This window comes from Lacerta agilis, chromosome 6 (assembly GCF_009819535.1).
Source record: "Lacerta agilis isolate rLacAgi1 chromosome 6, rLacAgi1.pri, whole genome shotgun sequence".
Taxonomy (NCBI): domain Eukaryota; kingdom Metazoa; phylum Chordata; class Lepidosauria; order Squamata; family Lacertidae; genus Lacerta; species Lacerta agilis.
The window spans coordinates 34,442,111-34,466,889 of NC_046317.1; the positions used below are offsets into that span (position 1 = coordinate 34,442,111).

Here is a 24,779-nt window from a genome sequence, read left to right on the forward strand (position 1 = left end):
GAGCAGAACAGTTTGAGCATATTACACTGGTCCTACTGCACTGGCTACCAATTAGTTTCTGGGCCCAATTCAAAGTTCTGGTTTTGACCTGTGAAGCCTTAGGACCGCAATATTTCAAGGACCGCCTCTTTCCTTATGAACCTATCCAGACCCTGAGATCATCTTCTGGGGCCCTTCTTCGTGTGCCTCCTCCTTGAGAGGTTCGGAGGGTGGCAGCACGAGAAAGCGACTCCAGCAACCGCCCCGCCTCCCGCTTGCGGAACAATACGTCACTTTAAAAAATACACACACGCGCAAGGGGCCGGACAGACCGAAAACGTAGCAAAGGCTGAGGAAACTTCAGCGCGCTCAGCGCGCCTGCGCTGGACAACCCCCCCCCCCGGCGCTTGCGCATTGACTCGGCGGAGCTGGCTTGCTTCCTCACTCAGCCGTCGGCGAGAGGAGCGGAGGGTTTCTGCTGGTCTGTCGCCATCCTGCGTGGGCGGGAGCGGACCTCGACTCCCCTTTGGGGCCGGAGCCTGGAAAACCCCGCTTCCCCCCCCCCCAACCTTGCTCTGGCTGGAGAGCCGGAGAGGAAAGTATGTGGGGCAGGGAGTGAGGTCGGGCAGCAGTAGCGCGAAAACCCTTTCGCCCAGGGAGGCTCCCATGGAAGCGGTGAGTACGTCGAGGGGCGCAGGGCGAGAAAGGAGCCCTCCTTTCCTCCACCCCCCGGGGAGGGGACGCCAATAGCGTCCCTTCCCCGGGGGGTAACTCTTATTTTGCTGTCTTAGAAGCCTGGCCCGCCCAGCTTGGGGGTCACTCCTGCCCGTTTTGCGGGAGAGGGCTCGGGGGCTCCTGCCCTCAAAGCTCTCCCCCCCCGCCCCCGTGGTGCTTTTCCAAGGGTGGGGACTCAGTGCAAGAGGCGGGACCGCCTTGGGAAGGGGAATCCCGCCAGCCTCCGTCCGTCCCTTCCTCCGGGGTGTGGGGCAATGGCTGGAGCTCCCGGGAAGGGCTGCTACTTTGGACGGTGCTTTCGATCCCCGGTGCTCTCCAGGCAGGACTGGGGAAATTGAAACCCTCGAGAGCTGCTGCTGCCTGCCAGAGTAGGCGGCACCAAGCTCGGTGGGGGGGGGAGGGTTGGTGGTGGCCCAACTACTAAGTGGTAGGCGGCTTCGTGGGGGGTCCTGCAGAAGCCAAGAAATTCGACTGTTGCCCGCCCCACAAATAAAAGAGATGAAGGGAGGAATGACTGGTGGACTTGTTGCTGGGGATGTGTACGAGACCAGAGGTTTGCAGAAAAAGAGAGAGAGGGGAGAAACAAACCCGCTTCCTTCCCTTCTGGATACATAGCCTGCTCGCGCGTACAAGTCGTCGTTGCGCTTTGGTGACAAACAACCAGAAGTAGAGATGGCTGACATCCTGTTTATAATCGCACCAGAGGAGCTCTGTGTTCTTGAGACAGCTTGGTGTTAATAGTGATGATTGTGTGTGTGTGTGTGCGTTTGCTCAGATCTCGATAACCAGATGATCCCGTCCATACACAGGCTACTATATCGTTTCTTTAAAACCAGAAAAGAACTCGCAGCTGTTGCCGATCGCTGGGTTTTGTATGTTGAACTCCAGCATTCGAAGAAGGGCACTAATAGTACTAATCTTGAATCATGGCATGGCTTCTGAAGAAAGCTGTAGCATCAGGAAGTTCCCTGTTTACTGTTTTGTGTTTTGCTTTGGGGAGGGCCAGAGAAATGAAGCCGTCTTTCTTCTAGGACAAATGGTGTGGGAAGGGGAGGAAAGAGGAACTGATACAGGCACAATTAGCAATGTTGCATAAGGACATTGACTTCGTGTTAAAAAACAGTTCTGTGTCATAGCAGTTGTTTTGCTAAATGTACTTTAAAAAAGTCTATTTTGAACTGCTCATTCTACTGTGTTTATGTGTACATCTTAGTCTTCAGTTTTTAGGAGTGGTAAAGCAGCAATTTGAGTACAGAACGAACTTGATGAACTTGCACCAGGTGAAACTTATTTGCACCAGGTGAAAAATGTGTTGCTGTTAATCAGCACTGATATTGACTAAAATGTGACCAAAGCACAAACTGTTAGGCTCTTTAGGGTGATAAAGCCAGTTGTTACAATGCTATGGTTTATAGTTTTGACAAAGTGAAGAAATATGGATGTGCCTCTTCTATGGCAATATAAAGCAACATTATGGATGAAATTACCATAATAAAGTTAGGTAGTACTACTTTGTGCAATGGAAAACAGAATTTGAAATCTCTCCCCTTCCCCCATACTAATGAGCTCACTATTTGGTCATCTTAAAAATACCTGATATGGACTGTGCATTTCCACCTATTATATATTCATGCATGTCACTGGGCATTTAGGATACTACTGAGCAAGCATTTGTGAGATTGTGTTTGTAAGTCCCACTGAGCAGTGGTATTTCTTCCTGATAAGAGAGAGAGAGAGAGAGAGAGAGACAGACAGACAGACAGACACATACTGTATTATGGGACTGTAGTCTTTTAAGCAGGGTGCTTGGCTTGTCAGGTGCAGAGATCGGGGTTTAAAAGGAACTGTATTAAGTTTTGGGTTTATTATTATTATATTTAAAATATTATGTACCCATAAGTTTTCAAGTTGGGATGAATTAAGAATCTAAATGTCACTTGCCTGAAGCCCTTCTCTTCATAGGCATTAAGATTCATGGAGTAAGAGCATCAGTCTATTTCCCTTTAAAGTTAAACAGTTGCATGTTAGCTACAGGACTTGTTGGTAACTATGACTGCAGACTTGCATGCTTACCTGTAAGTCCCATTAAGCTCCATTCATTCCCATGCTTGTTTACTTGGAGTTTGATGTCAAAATACTTTTTGTATTTTGTGTTGTAGATTGCTGCCAAAAATACATTTCTTGTGAATTACTTACTGGTAATTGTTGAAGCATGTGTAACCAGTTTTTAAAAAACAACTCTTGATTTTAAAATTATGAATTGCAGTATGGGCACCAGTGTATTCACTTTGCCCACATATGGAGAAAAGTAATGCATTTCTTCCCCCCCCCCCTGAAGTGTACAGGAAACCACACCTTTTTAGCTGAAGCTGTTGCAGGTGTTATAGCATTGCAGGAGCCATGGTGGATTTGCTAAGTGGATTTGGGTGTTTGAAAGACTGTGTGTGAACGTGTCCTATCTTGAATACTTGAAGGGACCAGAGGAGCCTATGACAATGAGTAATTGTGCAGTGATAGACTAGAATGGGGTCTCGTGAAAAAGATGAAACTGCTTAGGAATTTTCTTTGAAAGTTTCTGTTTCATAAATTGCCCAGATAAATAACTCTACTTTTGCTTATCTTCTATGTATTTTTATACAGCAGTTCAGCCTTCTCAGGACTCTGCATGTCGTCTTCTTTTGCTTCATATGTAATGAACTGATTTGTGTTGGGGGTTCTGATATAGAACCCCCCCCCCCATTAGTAAGCAAGTACCTTATACCATGCATATATTTCTATTTGTCCTTTATCAGCAAAAAAATAAGGTGCTTCATGGGTATTTCAAATAACTTTTTTTAGTGGTGAGACAAGTAGAGGAATGCAGGGCATACATGTACCCCAAACATAACTGTCAACTTTTCCCCTTTCTTGCAAGGAATCCTATTCGGAATAAGGGAATTTCCCTTTAAAAAAGGGGAAAGTTGACAGCTATGACCCCAAATGCTGCTGCCAGTAGGTCTTTCTCTAGATCTCATCATGTTATAGGGCAGGGTGGGGGGGGGGAGAAAGGAAGGGAAGACTGTACTTGTACCCGGAGCCGCACCAGCTGAATTTGAATTAGAGTGCATTAGAGTGTGGCTAAACATGACTTTTGGAGCAAATATGATTATGATTTTCTGTAAAATACTGTTTTAAAATAGGCACCTGTATTAAGTCAGACTTTATGCTTGTTCTTCATTATCGCACATGTCTGTGTGACTGTGTGTGTGTGTATGTGTGCATGCCATTGCATCTCTTCACCTAAACATTTTGCTAATACTTGTGTGTGGAGAGGGGGATGCAATTTCCTCTAGAAATGATGAACTCCTTCATGGTCTTGGACCATATCTATATATAATTATTTCTCAAAGGCCTCATACATGCACCCTTTGCAGGGAGTGGGACATGTTACATCAAATATAATCAACTTTTTTCCTGCATGTATTTTAGCAAATTCAGCATTTCTTCAGAGAAATAAAACCAAACCCCATCATTCAAAGGGGAAGTAGAAGCAGACTGGTGAAAAGTAGTGGTTAGGATGAGGAGAAGCAAAACTTTAAACAAAATGAAGCAGTTCTCTAACATCTGCATGTGGTTACAGGTAGGTAGCCGTGTTGGTCTGCCATAATCAAAACAACAAAAACAAAATAAAAAATTCCTTCCAGTAGCACCTTAGAGACCAACTAAGTTTGTTCTTGGTATGAGCTTTCGTGTGCATGCACACTTCTTCAGATCTGAGTTATACAGCAGTATCCAGTTGCATACCTTCCGATCGGAGATTGAACACTATGAGAAGAAATTTATTAGATACAAAGCACATATCTTCAGAATGTGTATAAATTATAGATGTACCTCTATACCTAATCTTAATTGGCATGATGGTTACACTGTTTATTAATCTCCTTTTGCAAATGTGTCAAGGTGGTTTACAAACCTACCATATGAACAGCTAAAATGGTTTTTAAAAGAGTACAGAAACTATGGAAGGTAGATGTTTGCTTTGTATTGTTTCTAAACCTTTGCATCCAGTTGAAAAACCTGGCCAAATGAAAATATCTTCAAGAGTTTCTGGAAAGTACAGATAGCGGGTGCCTGTCATATCTCAGCAGGGACATGGTTTTATCCAACAGGTGCAACTACACTAATAGTCCTGCTCCGAGTTACTGTGGAGTAGGCTTCTGTCTTTTTTGAACTTGAAAGAGAAATTCTCCTGCAGTGTATAGTCACCTACTGGGTATATAAGGGATGAAGTGGTCTCTTGGTAACCTGGTCCTGAACTGTATAGGGCCTTGTTAGTAGCACAACCTTGATTGTGAAATGGATATAAATTGTATATTGATTCATTTATTTTGTGAATTTGTTTAATGCACATTCTTACATACTGCCCTGGAGTATGGGATAGCTCAGTTCGTAGAGCATGAGACTCTGAATCTCAGGGCTGTGGGTTCTAGCTTCACATTGGGCAAAAGATGCCTGCATTGCAGGGAGTTTGACACGATTGACCCTCGTGGTCCCTTCCAACTCTACAATTCTATGATTTCAGAGAAGAAGTGTTTTAAATATGCCTGTGTGTCATCTTTGTTCTTGAGCTTTCTGGTCAGTTTCACCAAGATGACAAAACTTTAAGAAAGAATGGGAAAAAATATATAATTTACTTAGGAGACCACTGTAAGCAGATGAAAACATTAGGAGGATTTTAATAACACTTGTAATGTAACAATTACTATGGACAAATACAAAATATGGACTATGAAACAATATGCAGTTGAAAATGATGACAAATAAGTCCAGAGATTCAGAGAAATCTCAGTGTGGGTATTTATTTGGTATTATAATTTTAGGCTAGTAAAACCAAAATTTTAAATAAATAAATAAAGCAAGCAAGCCTATGTGGGGTGTTCACCTTGCCCTGATGAAAGGACAGGTTTTTGGCATATATAATATTCTGGAGAGCTATAGGTTTAGACTTTCATCTCAGAGGGACAGGAACTTTTCATTTCCCCTTTCTAAAATGAATGCTGCAGAAATGGTTAGTTCCTTGAGCATTTGTGAATTTGATTGTTGCATGTTAGGAATAACATGTCTCATGCACATAAATACTTGATTTATTTAAGTCTGGGATGTAGAACCTGTGACCAGCCTTCCAGGTATTGTAGTCTAACTCTCATTGTCCTTGCACTGTTAGCTATGCTGGTTACAGGTAGGTAGCCGTGTTGGTCTGCCGTAGTCAAAACAAAATATTTTTTTTCCTCTTCCAGTAGCACCTTAGAGACCAATTAAGTTTGTTATTGGTATGAGCTTCCATGTGCATGCACACTTAGCTATGCTGGTTAGTGTAGGTGATGGCAGGTTGTAACCCAACCATTTGGTTCTATGCTGTCACCTGAAACTGAGGCGGTATCAGCAGTGAGGAGTTCCAGATACGGCCATTTCTGGACCAGGGCCATTTTGCAATAGTTAACTATGCTTAGTTAGCTTCAAGTTTAGATTCCTGTAATGCATTGTGCATGAGCCCACCTGCGAAGACAATCCTGAAGTGCAGCTAGTGCAGAATGCAACTGCCAGGGTTGTGAGCTGTGCTTCTGTTCGCCTAGATAACATTGGTATTGCACTAGTTGCACTGCCAATAGGCCCCCAGACCCAATTCCAGGTTTAGTTTCTAATTTATAAAGCCCTGAGCAACTTGGGTCTCTAGCACTTGAAGGAGTATCTCCCTCCCTGCTCAGACCAAAGGACTATCTAGTCCAGCACTCATAGTGGCCAAGGAGATGCCTGCAGGCAGAGCCTGAGTTCACCAACAATCATTCTACTTGTGACTCTCAGCAGCTAGTATTCAGAGGCATACTGCACCCAACAATGTAGATCTACCAAGGACGCCCTTCTTGCATTCCTGACCACTGGTTCTGTTAGCTAGGGATTTTGGGAGTTGTAGTCCAACAACAGATGGGGACCCAAGTTTGAGAAACCCTGCCCTAGATATATAGCTGGCTCCCTCCTTATTGAATTTTAAGTGTGCTGTGTAAAAAACAACAAAAAACAACAACACCTTTTAAATTAGGACAGTGTGTCAAAGTGATTCTGTCTGGCCTTCAGTGTTTTTTATGTTTATGAGTTTTTCTTTTTTTAAAAATGTGGTTTTAATGCTTGTATTGATAATGTGCAGGCTTCTGTTGTTTTGATTGTGAGCTACTTTGAAAGAACCCCAGTCCTGAAAAGTGGCATAAAAGTCTTGTAATAAAAATTATCTGTTCAAAAAAATGGCTTATTTATTTGCTGCCTTCCCCAAATCTGAATACTTCTTAAAAAGTGGCTGGGAAGATGAGTTGCAGCTATTCAGATTTACTAAGAAGTATTTGGGTAACAAGATAAAGATTCAGTTGTGAAGGAACTGGTTTCTCTTCCAGTCCACGGAAGTTAACAGTGGAATCCTTTAATGTTTTCCTCCATTAATATCTTTAAAAGAATTGCGATTTTAGTGGCTGTCCTTGCAATCTTCTTCCAATCATGAAATAGCTCCATTAGCAGTACAGAGATATTACAAGGCTGTAAATTTTTCATGTTGGCCATAGATTTCTGTAAACACTACCCAATGCCCTCAAGCTCCCTTCCAATATTAATATTTTAAGATTAATTTTAAATTCCGGATTACATTTCATACTATTTTCAGTAGCTAAATTAAGCTACTGCTTACTGGCAAACAATTGCCATTATAATATTAAGATCTTAATGTCTAACACATCTACTGCTTCAAGTGGAGGAATAATTATTAATCAGTATATCCAGTATATTACGCGCTTTTTCACACCATCCAAGGTGATTGGTCTTGCTTTAAGAGATGTGTCATTTACATTACAGTTGTACCTTGGGAGTCGAACGCAATCCAGTCCGTCTGACTTGAAACGTTCAGAAACCAAGGCGTGGCTTCCGATTGGCTGCAGGGAGCTACTGCAGCCAATCGGAACCCGTGGAACCCGCGTCGGATATTCGCAAACCGGAACACTCACTTCTGGGTTTGCCGTGTTCAGGAGCCAAAACTCGCAAGGCGTTCAACTTCCGAGGTACGGCTGTATATGGAGCCAGACCCAAAATACTTTACAGTTGTCACTTGCTTTTAAAAATACTTAGTCAACATATATTTATTTATAGACCACCATAGAGCAGGGGTTCCCAAACTGCAATCAGCTTTGTGCCTGTGGTCTACAGCATGGACCGCATTATTAAAAATCATAAAGCACCTAACACAGTGCATTACAATTGCTACAACAGCAGAAAAACCATTAAGCAGCCCACCAAAGCCCTCAGTAATATTCAAGCGGTCTGTGGCCAGTCTAGGGTGCGGGGTGGGGAGTTTGGGGGCCATTGCCATAGAGAGCAGACAACGACAAGCCAAAGGATGCAGCGAGGTTCCACTCCCACCTTACACAAATCCCAGCAGCAGATGATAGAAGGAACTGCTCTTTGCACCCTAGCATGATTCTGCCAAAGCAATAGAAATGCTCAAGAGCATACAAGGTATTGTTTGTGTGGATCATAAGTGTGGATTTCTGTTCCTTTCTTCTCCTATGATACAACTGTATTAAGTGTCTAGATAAATGGTGTCATTTGTTGGATACGGAGTACTCAGTAACCAAGGTGAATATGGTGGATGACTAGTTCGTCCCACTGACTAGATTGTTGCTGAAGAGCTGCTTTAAAAAAAATAAAATCCTACTGAATACATACAAGAATATGAGGACAGCTTTGCAGTAAGTACTTATTGACTGGGCATTGATTGTTTTGGCCCCCAGAAGATTATTGCAAAAGAATTGCACTCACTACTTTCTGTATTCCTGGAATAGTTGCTATAATTGGAGACTAGAGTTAAGGGTTAAGTGTAGCATAAAAGCAGTTCTCAAAAGCAATAGTTTTGACTTGAGTTGAGGTTTTCGGGAAAGCTGTAGGTTTTATTTTTTCATCTTTAAATCTGTATTCTTCCTTGATAGTAGTTCTCACAAATGTTTCGGTGGTTGTGGTATAATCAATTTTCAAATGCATTGTTCCTGTATTAAGTTATTATTATTAAAAAAGGCATTTCCAATGAGTGTCTAGATTCTGTAGTCTTCAGGCAAAATTAATTTTGCTGTGAGACCCTATGAGTGGAATACTAGATGTACTAAAGGGGGTGTTAATATCATGTTCTGTGTTTGTGTTTGTAAAATAGGGGTGGGCCTTTTTCTCCATCCCTCAGGACTCTCCCTGGGCTACACCAGAGGTTTTCAACCTTTTTGAGTCCACAGCTCCCGTGACCCAACTACATTCTTTCTGCAGCACCTTGTGGGGCTCAGGTGCTGAGTTATGTCACCCCTTGCCTGCAGAGCTGGCAGAGTCTCATCCTTTTCCAAACACCTTCCCTTGTGGGGTGTTCCCTCAGCCTCCTCTCCTCTCCCCCTCTCCTTGGGAGTCCTCTGGGCAGCTGCAGCTGCTGCCCTGGTCTCTGAGCTCCCCCCTCTGCCCCCCAAAGAGGTGCCTCTTCACACTGCCCCACAGTGGCCTGGGAAGCACCCCTGGTCAGCCCCAGAGGCACTATTTGCATGGGAAGCTTGTAGCCAGAGCTGCTGATGCACCAAACAGTTGTGTAATCCTTTGGGAGGCAGAGATGTGAGAGGGCATCAGAGGAGGGAGGAAAGGAAAGAAAGAGGGACAGAGGCCACTGTTGGTCGTGGCACCCAGGGTGCCACGGCACACTGGTTGAAAACCACTGGGCTACACCATTTGTCCCAGGCCACGCCCCTGCCAATCCTGCTTTACATCCTCAAATACTTTTGCCTGTGATTGAAATGTAGCCATTGCTCCACCTTCTGATCCCACCACTTCCTAAATGTTGTTGTCCATGAGGACATGTGGCTCTCCAATGGAAAAAGATTCCTTGCTGTTGTAAAATGATAACCTGGGATGTTTGGAACATCAGACTTGGATGAGAGTTTTTTGAAAAGTTGGCTTTGGTGCTGTATTTTAGCTATATTATAGACAGAATGGAAATCTCTCTTTCCCCACCTCAAATATATAGCCACTCTAGTTTAGAACATTTATATGATTAAAGTATCGTATTTTTAGATTCCTAAAACCCTGTTCTGGTAAACTGAAAATAATCTTTGGCATTATTTTCCTGTAGCCTAAAATTTGGGGATTTGATACTATTTTCTGTTCTCTTGTTCAGGGTTGAATAAATTCTGGATTATTTTGAAGTCACATCTATTTAGCTGGCTTGGAAGTTCAAACAGCCATATAAATGCCGGTATGTATTTTAATGTAATTACAGTGTTAATAAATTTAAGACCAAACCACACACCTTTTTTGTTTGTTTGTTTGTTTCCTGCCAGTCAATACCATATGTGGTATTGTGGCAACTTAAAGATCCAATTTGTTATAGTATAAGAATTGGTTAGCCAGAGCCCACTTTGTCGGTTGCTCAAAGTGGTACTTAAGTGGATAGGTATGTATGTCCTGAGTACAGAGAGAAAGGATTTCTTCTTCTTCAGCTAAGTGAGATCACAAAGTCGAGCAGGAAACAATAGTGTGTGTCTCATTGTTGTGCAGAGCACAAATGAATCCAGAATCCAGAACTGATGCAACAACTCGTCCCCATGGGCGACCCCTTCTGAACTAGGGGGCCACTGGTGATACAGCGGTGGAGCATGATCTGTTAATTTCTGTTGCGAGTGACAGTCCCAGAACTTGTTGAGTCTAAATTCAGCAGTGTCAGATTTGTGGTGGTATACTCCTTTTACTGTTGGAATGCTATCTTGGTATTTATATCATTAGGAGTGTGTGTCCTGTTAGTAGTGGCTTGTGCCATGTGAGAGGGCATCTAGGTGGATGGTCCACCAAACAGAGAACCAGAATCAAAGCTTGAGAGGGTGTAGAGCAGAGGAGAAGCTACCATTTGACTTGCTCACTAGCAACATTCTAAAATTGGCCCATCTATCAATAGCTGGAGATACCTGTACAGCATTCAACCTGCTACCCCACACCCCTGAATTTCCCATAGCTGGCTGCTGCAGTGAGACATCTGCTATGTGCCACCCACTTTTGGAGGAAAGCGCTGTTTAATTTTTAAAAACACTTTATAGAAAGATGTACAGTGTCTACACACAGGAAATGGCATTAAGCCATCCATTTAACTAAGTAGGTGAAAGAGCAAAAGCTGTTCCAGATCAAATAAGTTGCTTTGACAGTGCACTGAAACTTTTTTTATCCCAGGCCCAAAACAGAATAGCTGATGTTAATTGCTATTAAAATCAAGAAACTAGTATTGACTGTCAATTCCACCCAAAAATGTTCGTGTCTTAAAAGGTGGATAGGATTCTTTGTTAGCGCCTCACTGTTGCAAGAAAACTGTGTATCCAAAATTGACCATAGTTACTAGAGTCTTTACTGTTAATAGTATTTTCTGGAGTTTTTTCTCACATTGGTGCCTATCCTCAGATGCCTACACAACCTTAGCTGCAACATGAGAAGAAAACGGAAGTACAATCTAACTCTTCTGTGTACTGTTCTCTGGTTCTTCCCCTTTCATGAATATAGTTTTTTAATGTAAGAGAAGACTGCAAAGCCATGGCTTTCTGTGCCAAACTGAGAAGTTCCAGGAAAAATGAAGTGAACACAGAAGCTCAAGAACCAGGCCTGGAAGTAGCATTCTATTTGCAAGAGAAGCTTCCTCTTAGGTATACGTCTGGCAGGTATACAGCAGAAGACCTCTGCATTGAAGCTGCCCGGAAATGCTGTGAGTTTTAGTTGTCTTCTCTATACTACTGTTTAACCTGAATGCCAATGCAGTTAGCTTAGTGTGCCGTAGCCTAGTGTTGCAATCATGTAATCAGCCTAGTGTCTGCCGAAATTCCCCAAATAGGTTTTTCTCTCCCCCCCACCCTTTTAATCTTGTTTGTGGGCCTTTGGAACACTCTCTGTAGGTGATTCCTTTGAGAAAACTAGAGTTTGTTTTCCCTTAATGGATTTAGAGTTGGCCAAGAATTCATGGCTTCACTGTGTTATCTTACAAAATAAGTAAAAATGAAGCACAATATGAGGTGATCAAACCATGAACACAATCCCTCCATTCCTTAGCATTGGTTTAAACTACGACAGACAGTCCCCAAAAGAAAATACCACCAATCGCCAGCACTCAAATTCATTCTATTCCATTCTCAACTACCTTTTCTGGTTTAAATAGAATGATTTTCTGATTTATTTATTTTTTAAAAATATCCCTTTAGATATTGTATTAGTTCCCCCCCCCTTTTCGTTCATAATTATTAGTTTAACAAATTATCAGTTTTGCCTCTGCTTGTGTGGACACCATGTATAAATGTGACCCACTAAGTCCTCCTTAATATGTTCTGTTCCCTAATATGTCCTCTTCCATCTTACCAAGGTGTGCACTGGTCACAATATCTGGTTTGTACCTTGCTTTGGAAAAGAGCAACATTTGATCTGAAGCGATTCTGAGGCTGTCAGATTTGGTTTAGGGTGCAGACCTGCATCCTGATACCGAAGAACAAAGCATCATGCCTCCCACACTCGCTGTTATGGATATAATTTTTTTAAAGTCCCTTTGACAGAAGTAGATGATTTTTTTCCTCTGCAGACCAATATCCACCAAATTAAGGGTTTTGTGCTGAATACCCTACTCCCCCTACCCCCGGCAAAAAAAAGGAACAGGCAATAACTTTGTTATATTTTGGTTGAATTGAATGATATTTGTAGGCATGGTAGTTCCTTCTGAGGGGATGCATCTTGTCAAATTTCAGAAGGGTAGTTGCAGTGGCTTTCTTATGAGGATGGTTTAATATCTCATCTATTCTATTATGTCAAAACAGTTCCCACTTCTCTCATGATTGCTAACACGCAAACAGGGCTGAAGTTTCTGTACTTGTTTTATCCAACTTTGTCCTTACAAGTGTCTAGTACTGTGTAATTCCCCCCCCCCCCACCTCCCAGATTGGCACACAGTGCTGACTGGCTGCTATTCACATGCAACGTGCCCTTTAGTTCTAGGTGTCTTCTGTTCTGCTCAGTTTCCTACCACCTTTTTCTTTTTAAGGACTTGTGCGAATACATATTTAGTGTGTTCCCCCCCCCCAGCTGATTAACTTGCATCATTTTCTTTTAACAGCTATATCTCCATTGTGCCACAATCTGTTTGCACTCTTTGACGAACACACAAAGCTGTGGTATGCCCCAAATCACGTCTTCCAAATAGATGACAAAACTGTACTCAGAGTACATTATCGCATGAGGTACATGTAACAAGACTTTTATTCCATTGTTAAATCTTTTCAGATAACTGTGCCTTTCTGTAGAATATGGTGTTTAATTCAGTTTACTTTGAAATGCAACCAGTCCTCAGACTATAGCCTTGGATATCTCTTTCCAAGAGTCTGACTTAAAAGGTTTGAAAAGGTTTTAGTCTTACTGCTTATGACACAAAATGATTTTATTGTAACTTTTATTATTTGATTGTTGCCTTGAGTTTCCAGGGGTGTTTAGAGAAGATTAGGTACAGTATAAGTTCAGTAAATAAGCCATGCATAAAGTCGTAATTATTTGGTTTGATAGTCTTACAATTAGGGTTGCCATATTTCAAACACTGACAATCTGGACAGAGCTCCCCTCCCCCTAGTTGTTGAGCTTTCCCCCCCCCAAAAAAATCACTTTTAAAAATACTATTTTAATGAAAAATTGACAAAAATGGCACTGCTGACATACACCCAGATTTTCATGGACGTTCTGCCGATTTCCACCCGGACACTTCTGCCATCCTCAGTATTCCGGATATGTCTGGAAAATTCTGGGCGTATGTCAACCCTACTTACTACAGGAGAATCTGAACTTCTTATAGTCTCTGTATATAAGTATTTAAACTTATATGAACTGTGGGTTTCCTGAAACGTGGTCTTCAAGGTAACGTTGATCTCCGACTGCCATTGGAACAATTGTTACAGCATTTTGTAGCCTGCAAAAGTGTATTCTTTGAACCCTGGTGGGGTTGTCCTATTTAGCACAAAGAGAAATTGGCTATAGTCAAAAAAACAACAGCAAAGTAAAAACAGATACAAGATAGAGGCTATTAATTTGTGTATGTGTTAAGGAATGAAAAAGCAAATTAATGGCCGCTTTCTCATAATCATTTCCACACACCCTTTTTAGGATGGTTTGTATTTCCAGGCTACATAAAGTAGAGCAATGTGATGGATGAGAAGGTGTATCTGCTGATCTGATGGAGATGTGGCCATTCCCAGACCCATGCATCATTTTTTATCTAAAATGCACACACACACACACACACACACACACACACACACAGAGTGAGAGTCTAATTTTCTAGCTTTTAATTCCTAAGCATACATATTATGCCACCCACTTCTAATTTAGTTGATCTTTATCATCAGTATCCTCCTTTATTACTTATATTTCACAAAACCTAAAGCCACCTAGTAAGTTCATGGGGAGGATTTGAACTGTGGACTTTCCAGTATATAGTGTCACTCTTGCCCACTCTGCTCCAGAGATCCATGTGAACAGGATAGCACCTCCTGTTTATCAGAATGTTCTTTTAAATTTACTCTGTTTTCATCGCTTCAGTGACAGTATTGTTAGTGGCACGATTAAACTAAACAGTACTGTACCAGATATTAAATATGGTAAATTGGATTCCCCCTCCCCCAAGGTCACAAACCTATTGGGTGGAATTTAATGTTCTGTTTTGCCCAACCTTGTGTAGTCATTACTCTGAGTGATACTGGTGCCTAGCAGGAAGTACTTGCTGGGATTAAGTCATGTTAAGGGGAAATTCTGTGTTAAGAAGGTTGTACGGCCATCACTGGCTTGGGCTGCACAAGGTGGTTGGGGGGCTTGGGAGGGAGCAGTAAGGGACTAGGTAGGTCAGCTGCAGATGGCTTTGCTAATCTTAAATTAGCAGCCTCAACTTGAGTTGTCATGAGCGAATTGCCATTCCTGTTAGCTGAATGTTATTTTTGTTGACCAGGTTCTAATTTGGTATTTGCCGAGTCCTTATTTTCCAGTCTTATATTAAAAAGGTTAAATTTTGCACATGATATCACATAGTTTCCTTAAGTCCCGTTCTTTACTTTCTCAAGGTTTTACTTTACTAATTGGCATGGGACAAACGAAAGCGAACCCTTGGTCTGGCGACATTCTCCAAAGAAATCAAAGAGTCCTTATGAGAAGAAACTAGCACAAGAAGGAACACCTCTACTTGATGCATATTCACTAGAATATATCTTTGCACAGGTAAGTTAGAGAGTGAATTTATGTTTGGTGGTATAGCAGCAGCATCCTTTTTTAAAAAAATTATCAGTACAATTTTATCTTTGTTTCTTCAGGAAGGGGGTGGGTCTCATAATCATGTTCATGACCTGATTGATCGATTTTTAAAATGATCCATATAAAATCCAATTTAAGTTCTCTGTTCATACAGTGTCTAAATGCAGTAGTGGTTAGTGAAGTGGTGTGGGCCACTGGTGGGCCACTGGTGCTTGCCAAGAGTAGGGGCACATGGAGCTTGGCCCAGTGTTGTGCGTGGCAGTGGAGCCAATCTGATGCTTCCCACCTCCACATGCTGCACATTGAGCTCCCTGCACCTTCCCTCTCCCCTCTCCCTCTCAATAAGTGCCAGTATTGGGAAGCAGGGGGAGCCATGTTGCTGCACCCACACCACTGGCCGCTACTGACTAAATGTTCAACAGTGGTTGTTTTTTTTTATAAATGGATTCATTTTAATTTTATATTTCTTTAGATGCACATCTGCAGAAAAGCTACCTATAGATAATGCAATATAAGTAAATTAGGTTTGTGAACCTTTTTTGCATAGTACACCTGGGCCTCTTGATCCTGTATGTGTTAACTATTTATTTTTTGTTGTGAAGAAGTGGCATTGCCCGTTTGTGAGTCAAACTTTAAAATGTTTCACATGAAAGGTTCAGTTTCTTCATAGGTTTCTGGTGGTTGAAATGATATAGCCATGCCTTTAGCTAAAAACAGGTTTCTCCCGCTTTCTGATTAGGGACAAAATGATTTGGTAAGATGCTTTGCACCTGTTCGGGATCCTAAAAATGACCAGGAGATTAATGAAATTGAAAATGAGTGTCTGGGGATGGCTGTGCTTGCAATCTCACACTATGCACTTAAAAAAGACCTGAAGTTGCCAGATGTTTCCAGAGACATCAGGTGAGTCGGAATTTTTATTTTTAAAAAGTTTTTATGAAGTTGAAGGCATTCATAGTACAAATTTGCCACAGCGGGTCCTGAACCTATATTGGTGTGAACTGTAATGACTTAAGTTATCACTGAACTCAAGCATTTTAGTGGTGTGTCTCTCAGTAGTTGATGCGATGGAATTCTTGCCTTCTCCCCTCAGAATCCCAGACACAATTCCATACCACTCAGTTGTCTCCTGTTGTTAGCAAACCAACAGTATGTGCCTGTGTTGTCTTGTTGATATTGCATGACTACAAGAGAGTAGTTTAGCCAGGGCTTTGCTGACTTGGAAATCTTCAGCTTGGTCTCAACTGTACCAGTCAAGAAGCACATTTCTGCAATTACCAGAAGCATTACCTTCTCGGTTTAGCTCCATTTATTTCACTATTCCTTATTACTGTTGTTCAGAACACTACTTTTACTGTATTAACTAGTCATGACAAATATGGTAACAGTTGGGGCCAGGTAAACTCTCTGACTTGTTCTTAAGAGCTCCTTTATATCCCCAGAAGCATGAGCCTTGGTCAATGGAAGGTGTTCATTGGCTGTTCAATCTGGACATGTGATTCAGGAAGGTCATCTGTCCCTTGCCCGGCACATTTTGTGCAGAATGTGACGGCTGACCAAGCTATATGTTTCTTAATTGTATTTTTATTGCTGCTGATCTTTATTGCTACGAGCCATAGACCACCACAATTCAATAATAAAGAAATAGAAACAAATTGAATATACTTCATCAAACAAAACATATATTCCATCAAGTCTGCAGTAAGCATGCAGACCTGAGCAATAAACTGCAATACAATATAAGAAATAAAAGAAGCAATACAAACATAACTATAAATAATATGAGTATTCAGTGCAGTGGTTGTGCTGTCTCCCATCTTCAACCACAAATCCACACACAGAGACTGCAGACCTCCTGAATAAATCTTGCCAAACGCTGATAGTCTTCAGATAACAATTTGGGAATGCCTACTATAGATCAAGGCTACCAACATGAGTCTGACCAAACTGCGGAAGGCAGTGAAAGACAGGCGTGCCTGGTGTGCTGTGGTCCATGGGTACACGAAGAGTCGGACACGACTGAACAACAACTATACATCAAGGTTTCCCAACCAGCTGTTTTTGTACTACAATTCCCATCATCCCTGACCACTAGGGCCCTGCATTCTAGGTATGATGGGAGTTGTAGTCCAAAAACAGCTGGAGACCAGTGCTGTCAAGTATCCCGTTTTCCCCGGGATTCTCCCTTATTTTAAGCAGTTTCCCGCTGCTCTCCCTTATTTTTTATTTCCCTTAAATTTCCCGTTTTTAATGGAAGCAGCTCCTCCCCTGCTGGCCAGGGACTGGGTGGAAAGACCTCGCCTACTTGGAGAGAAAAGCCTCAGCCCTCAAAGCAAGTGGGAGCCGTTTCCCGTGCTTACAGGGGGGTGTATTCCTCCCCCTGCATCAGCCCCTATCCGTTGCCGCCGAGCCCCTCAGCCGGCCAATAGGCTTAGCTGGCGGGCGGAGCCTGGCTGCCTTTGAGCAGCTGCTGCTTCCTGTCCTGTTTTGATGGGATCAGACAAGAAGACAATGGGGCTCCATTGCACGGAGCACATGGCTGCCCTCCTCTTTGCTGGCTGCCCTCCTCTTTGCTCCACTCCGAGCCCGAGCCCGTTTGGAGTTTACATTGCTGCTCCGCCCACTTTTGCTTCTGGCTCCGCCCACCACTGACATGTGACTGTCCCCGGGATAGGTGAGACTGCTGATCCCTTATTTTCAAATCCGAAACTTGACAGCTATGCTGGAGACCCAAGTTTTGGAAACCATGCCTTCTGTCAGTGGTGGAAACATCAAAGGATACCAACCCTCTTATTTCAAGGAGAGGTTTTTGAGCCGGAAGAAGAATAAATTGAACCACATATACTTTAAATACATTGCATTCATAAACAACAAATATGCTTTTATGTGTTTACGTATATCTATTCAGTATTTTTATCTGATTTTTTAAAGGTTTTTTTTGTTTCTCTATACATTGTTTTTCATGAAATATCCCCTTGGGCAGCTTAGAATAAATGAAACATTTTCAGAAACAGTGAATATGCATCTCTTCCCCACCCCTTCCCAGCTATAAACGGTATATTCCCGAAAGCCTGAGCAAGACCATAAGACAGAGGAACATCTTAACCAGAACACGGATAAACAACGTTTTCAAGGATTTCCTTAAGGAATTTAACAAGAAGACCATTTGCGACAGCAGCGTTTCTCCGCATGATCTGAAGGTGAAATACTTGGCAACATTGGAAACGTTAACGCAACATTTTGGTGCAGAAATACTTGAGACTGCCTCGTTGTTGATTTCATCAGAGAATGAGAAGATCTTTGACACGGGTTACTCTGAGATCATCCCATGTTATCAAGTGATGGTAACAGGCAATAATGGAATCCAGTGGCGGCTGAAACCAACTGTAAGTACCATAGGGGGCATAAGTGCCAGTTCCATTGCCTAGCTAAAAGTCCTTGCTGTAGAGGAATTGTTTCGTTGCATTTCACCTATTTATTTAAATAACATCTGTACAGCATATTGTTAATTTCAGAAACAGCTATAATCAGGAATCTTGTAGGTAAACCACCCAGCCTCTGAGGTCATGAAAGTTGCTGCCAGTCGGTAGCTATGGCTTACATGTGTTTACTTATTTATAAACACACTTTGTACTGGTAAAAGTGTCTTCTTAAATAAGGCTTCATTAGAACAAGACTGTACAACAGAAGGAAGTTCAAGCAATGGACTGAGATCTTTTCAGTTATAGGACTTTTGAACTCTTTGTTTGATGGGTGTGAGATGATCAAGAATGAATGAAGTCTTGCACTTCTAAAGCCTCACTTGGGACTCATTCCGCTTGCCACACCATTTTCTCCTGGGAAAACCCGGTGTTTACTGTTGAATCGGAACAAACGGTTGATGTTTGTTCCAATTCAGTGGTAATCAGTGGGTTTTCCTTGGGACAAATGAAAAACCACTTGGACCCATGCTTTCTAGTCATAGGACAAGCAGAAATGTGGACAAGCTCTGTAATTCAATTATAATTGAAGAAATATAAAACTGCCTTTTTGTAGGCCAACACAACTGCCTACAGTTAATTTGATGTCACTTTTATCATTCAATGTTCTTTTATGTCTTTTCTGTGCAAGCACATGGCACAACACACAGTTCCAGAACTGTTCAGGTTCAGGGTTCTTCTATCTTTCTGCCCCTGATCTACATATGTTTATGTCACACAGGTTACACAGAGCGAAAGAGAGAAACACAAAACAAAGAGGAAAAGATCAGATGGCAAAGCCAAGAAAAACGAAGAAAAAAGCAAGAGAGAAGAATGGAATAGTTTTTGTTACTTTCCCGAAATTACTCACCTTGTGATCAAGGAATCCACGGTCTGCATTTACAAGCAAGATAACAAAAGGATGGTAAGAGCTCTAGATCCCATTACACATGTTCATACACTTTTAAATTCTGTGCAAATGATAACAAAAATTACCATTCCTTAATTCTATGCCCTTTGGTTGAAAATCAAGTTTCTATCAGTGCAAATTATTAACAATTTTAGCTTGTGACAAGGCTCATCTTACCCTTTTTGAAGTAGCCTGCTGAACCTTATTTGAAATTGGATTTTGTCCCATCTACACTGTCATCAAAGAACTGGAAAATACACGAGACTCATCTAGCTCATATATATATGTGTGTGTGATCATCCAAACCACTTGAGCGAGGTGTTGCAAATGTACTGACGGAAACCCAACTGTGTATTGTTAATTAAGGCAGCAATCTATCCTATGCAAATTGTTTGGTTATGCATACAAGATCTGATATTTTTTCCCTACTGAACCAATACTGGGAAGCTGTGTCTGAGGTTCAGTAGATCTGAATCCAGAGAAGGCTGAACATTTTTGTAGGAAAATGCCAAGATCTAGAGGAGGCGTTTCCTTTTTAATGGGTCCTCAGTTTATCCTCCTCAGAGCAGGTGCTATGGATTTCAGCTGAAGATCCTTTTAAATAATAATAATAATAATAAATAAATATCTTAGTTCCTCTCAAGTCCACTGTGTATGATAGATACACATTTTACAAACTTCAAAATCCTAAGCAAACAAATGGATTCCTAAATGTTGATTACTGTTGTTTCTTAATCGAAGAGGAATAATTCTTCATGAAATTACTTTCCTTCTCTAGGAATTCAAGCTGTCTTCGTGCGAGGAAGCTTTGTCATTTGCTGCTTTGATAGATGGGTATTTCAGGCTTACCGCAGATGCCCATCATTATCTCTGCACTGACGTCGCGCCACCCTTGATAAAACACAACATTAAAAATGGCTGCCATGGTCCAATATGGTTAGTTGATATCCTTCAAATAAAGTTTCGTTCACATAAACAACATGCACGTTATTTCTCACCAGTGCTACTTTGGACTTTGCAGAATAATTAAAACCGAAGTAAACGGTTACATTAAAGTGAAGGAACTGATAGCAGCTTCAGCTGCTGAAGTTGTTCTTAAAGTATTCCCTTCCCACATTCAGTGCCACTGGTTAGCTTAATAATATCATGAACATCTAGAGAAGATACCTCCATATGGTGGTACTTGTGAATAAGCATGGTATTCTTGGTTGTGGAATGTTTTCTATGTGTTTAATAAGGATTCTGCAACTGTTCGCACCTTGTGGGAACTGAACAAAAAAAAAAAAGATAGTAGTAGTAGATTGTCTCTTCCTCTTTTTGAAACACTTACCTCTTGGATACTTTGTTCAGTAATCCTTTAAAAAAAAGTTTTTAAAAATGTTAAGAAATATGAGTCACAGTCCAAAATTTGAACCTGCTCTTAAACTGCTATTTACAGAATCTCCAAACTTTTAAGGTCACGAAAACTGAATTTCATATTCTGAATTTCTCACTCTTATTTTTATTTGGAATTCCCGATGGCCCCTACCTGAAATGTCTATGTTGTGGTTACCCCATATTTTAAAAACTTGGCTCAGTCTTGCTACATGACAGACTTGCTTTCAAGAGGCTTTTGAGTGTAACTGCTCATTTCTGAACACTTCCAGCACAGATTATGCTATCAACAAGCTGAAGCAAGAAGGAAATGAGGAGGGGATGTATGTCCTGAGGTGGAGCTGTACAGATTTCCATCACATCCTCCTGACTGTTATATGTAGTGAATACTCACAGGTACGATAAGAGTTATCATTTATATGCCCAATAGCTTTATCTGTAAAGACTGTGTTTTGATCTATAAAAAAATAATTTCTGGATTTAGGATTGAGAAAAGTCTTGCCTTTGCTAGTTTCATATACTATTGAAACTCTAGCACAAGCGTGACATTTTGTTCCCACTTATTTCTGAGAGAGCCTGCAAGCTGAAACTAGCAGAGTCTATTTCTGCAAGTGACAAATTCAAGCAGACTCCATACTATGTACCTTTCTGCTATCTGGAAGGTAAACTAGAGACATGGAGTGGATGATTAAATAATAATCTAGGTGTGGCGGGTCCTTCTCATCTGTAGTATTTCTACTACCAGTTGGAGTGTGATCTATGTGTAGCTAAAGTGTTAATCTGAAATTTTGGTGCCAAAGAGATCTGAAATGATCTGTCATTGTACCTCTCTGGTTGACTTGAACTGTTAACTGATCAACTTACATTGGATGGCAAAGCTATTGATGACATTGTTCCAGATTCTGGCTGAGAAAATACATGTGATGTTTCCTTTCATTATCATACATGTAATGAATAATCCAGGACTCTTTCATTGTGTCACAAGATAGGATGAAAATACTTCATCAAATGCTTGATAAACAAACCTCTAGTATGATTTCACTGCATTTACTAGAATCTCCTCAGGAATACATTTAGACCTAATTATTATCTACATGTTACTTGGGTTAACTTGGTGAGGATTTATTCTGTCTCCCTTCCTTCCCCACAGCAAATGCTGAACCCTACAAAACAGTACAAGAACTTCCAGATTGAAATGACTAAAGATGGATGTCGTTTACATGGATCTGAGAGGTTATTTCTATCTCTGAAGGAGTTGATGGACCATTTAAAAGGACAGATGCTTAGGACAGACAATATAGTCTTCACACTAAAGAAGTGCTGTCAGCCAAAGCCAAGAGGTAGAGTCTTTAAGGTGGTCTTTCTGTAAAGAAACTTTACAGAAGTATACTTCTCACAGAAAATCTTTAACTTCAACTTGTGTTTCTCATAGAAAAAGTCCGTATCTCATCTAAGCTTTCTGTGTTTTAAGCAAGAGTACGCTCAGCATATTTTTTACCTACTACAGTAATACCCCAGTGCTGGCTAATTGCCACTGTTCTGGAAACATCACATGAAGTGGCAAATCTTTTCGAAGTGTTTTAGTGAACGGTTTTTGTATTTCCAGAAATCTCCAATTTGCTGGTGGCGACAAAGAAATCCCTAGAATGGCAGCCGATCTGCCCATTAGGGCAGCTGAGCTTCCACCGAATCCTTAAAGAAGAAATAATACAAGTAAGCGATCATGACATTTAAACACTTTATGCTTTCTTATTACTCTTTGATAAATCTTAATACCAGTGTCTAAGAAAATGGAGGAAAACACTAATCACCTTATCCCAACCTCTGTTGAAATCAGTTGTAAATGTTCAGATGACAATGCACCTTCATGTTTTTGTGGTAACAAAAAGGTTCATCTCCACCTTCTTAAAATCCTGAAAGTTATTGTATGCACTGCTGTTAATCTGTTGCAAAAAGAATATTCTAATCTATATTTGGAGAGGGAGCTATGGTTCAAGCTGTTTTTAGGTGAAAGGTTACTCAGATCAGTTTGATTTAAAGAGGAAGACTTCCTTAATGAGAAATGCATACCACACGATTCTGTAAAGCATAGGTATATATAGAGTAACTTTACTGCGATTTGCAGACCACTCTTGTGACTCCAAAATTCATTTGAGTACAAATGACTATTATCAAAGCTGTCCCATCAAACTGACTTAGTCTGGAGAAAAGGTAGCAACCCAACTGGAATTACTTTTTAGGATTTAAAAATAATTGCATTCATATCTTCTTAGTTTGAAAAAGAAGCCATTAGGCGAAATTCTAATTATATCCATCACATTGGACTCATTTGATATCAATGCAGAGGACTGATCTCTATCTTCTTATCAAATTCTTATCAAATGAGTATAGTACAATTAATATACCTATTGATAATGAAAACCCAAAGTGGTGTGATGGTCCTTGCGATACTAAAACCAATGGATAAGAATGGCACAATTTCTAACTGTTGCATTTAAACTATACTTTAGGGTGAACACCTTGGCAGAGGAACAAGAACACAGATTTACTCTGGGGTCCTTAGGTATAAGGAAGATGAGAGCTATCCGGCTGAAAAGGCGATGAAGGTTCTCCTGAAAGTCTTGGACCCCAGTCACAGGCACTTTTCTTTGGTATGTTTCACTTTATGAAAATGCTGGTGTCACTGCTGCTAAGTTTTTTATAGGCAGTCTGGAATGCAAGACAATAAATATAAATGATTGTCAACCCCATTTAAAATTATGGTTTATAACCTGGGTGGGAGTTTATACAAATGTTTCTGAGGCTACATCAATGCATATTTCCACTCGAGAAGAGATAAAATACCCATTTATTAAAGGTATTCATTGAACTGAAACTAGTCTCTTTGTATGTAAAAGATCTGTCTCATGTTTCCAATTAGGAATGGGGCGTCCCAAATTTCTGTTAGTAACTGACATATTTTATCAGGAAATCTTTCTTTCTTGCCTAGAGGGGTAGATGTGTGTTGCATAGGGGTTTCTCATTTCCTGCGTGTCATTATAGGGCAGAAACAGGTGCTGCATCTTAAGATAAAGGTAAAGGGACCCCTGACAGTTAAGTCCAGTCGCAGGCAACACTGGGGTTGTGGCGCTCATCTCACTTTACAGGCCGAGGGAGCCGGTATTTGTCCGCAGTTTTTCTGGGTCATGTGGCCAGCATGACTAAGCCACTTCTTCTTTCCCACCAGAGTGGTACCTATTTATCTACTTGCACTTGATGTGCTTTTGAACTGCTAGGTTGTATCTTAAGATACTGCTCCTCTAATGGTGAAGACCAGCAAGTGCTTCTTGGAGGGCACATCACTGGAGCTTTAGAAATGCAGCAGACTGCTTCCCTTTATAAGTCATTAGAAACTGGCAAACCTATGTTTCTGTCTGACACGTCACAGCCACATGAATCACTCCAGGATCTTTCTGTGGCTGCAGAACTTTACATAAAGCCTGTTACCTGGGCTATTGTAATTGGTGAGGGAAATTTTGCTCATGGATAATAACAAAGTTAACTCAAGCAGTAGTTTAAACATATGTGCATCACTGAACTTGGTTATTGTTTAGACACTGGCTGTCTCTAGACTTTTACTGTTGCTTCTTCCTTTCATAGTTTCGTTGATCTAAAACCTCTGCATTGTCACCCTGTGTGTGTGTGTGTGATAGGCATTGTTTGAAACCGCAAGCATGATGAGGCAGATCTCCCACAAACACATCGTCCTCCTTCATGGTGTTTGTGTCCGTGATGTGGAAAGTAAGTGAAATCTTTTGAGTACAGCTTTTCAAAATGAAGCGGTAGTTGAATTCCTCATCTTAAAATTCCATCTCTCTCTCTCCCCCTCTCAATTTAAATAAAGAAATCTGTCCGATGATGCATATGCTTCTAAATTAAACCTGCCTGAAATATGCCTTTCCTGCAATTTCCCTCTCAATTAAAAAGGCATTAAAGAGATTGAA

At 41.1% G+C, this 24,779-nt stretch overlaps 1 protein-coding gene across 1 annotated transcript in view; it reads left to right on the forward strand.

The window, feature by feature from the left end:
* Positions 1-553: 553 nt before the first annotated feature.
* JAK1 (Janus kinase 1) overlaps positions 554-24,779 on the forward strand; it is a 37,234-nt gene continuing 13,008 nt past the window's right edge. Inside the window, exons 1-14 of the mRNA XM_033151885.1 lie at positions 554-654; positions 9,929-10,006; positions 11,296-11,494; positions 12,884-13,007; positions 14,868-15,021; positions 15,794-15,957; positions 18,101-18,440; positions 19,255-19,437; positions 20,201-20,358; positions 21,069-21,192; positions 21,947-22,136; positions 22,403-22,509; positions 23,307-23,447; positions 24,489-24,576. Of these exons, the coding sequence (XP_033007776.1) occupies positions 10,001-10,006; positions 11,296-11,494; positions 12,884-13,007; positions 14,868-15,021; positions 15,794-15,957; positions 18,101-18,440; positions 19,255-19,437; positions 20,201-20,358; positions 21,069-21,192; positions 21,947-22,136; positions 22,403-22,509; positions 23,307-23,447; positions 24,489-24,576 (1,978 nt within the window). The 5' untranslated portion in view covers positions 554-654; positions 9,929-10,000. The remainder of the gene's footprint in view (positions 655-9,928; positions 10,007-11,295; positions 11,495-12,883; positions 13,008-14,867; positions 15,022-15,793; positions 15,958-18,100; positions 18,441-19,254; positions 19,438-20,200; positions 20,359-21,068; positions 21,193-21,946; positions 22,137-22,402; positions 22,510-23,306; positions 23,448-24,488; positions 24,577-24,779) is intronic.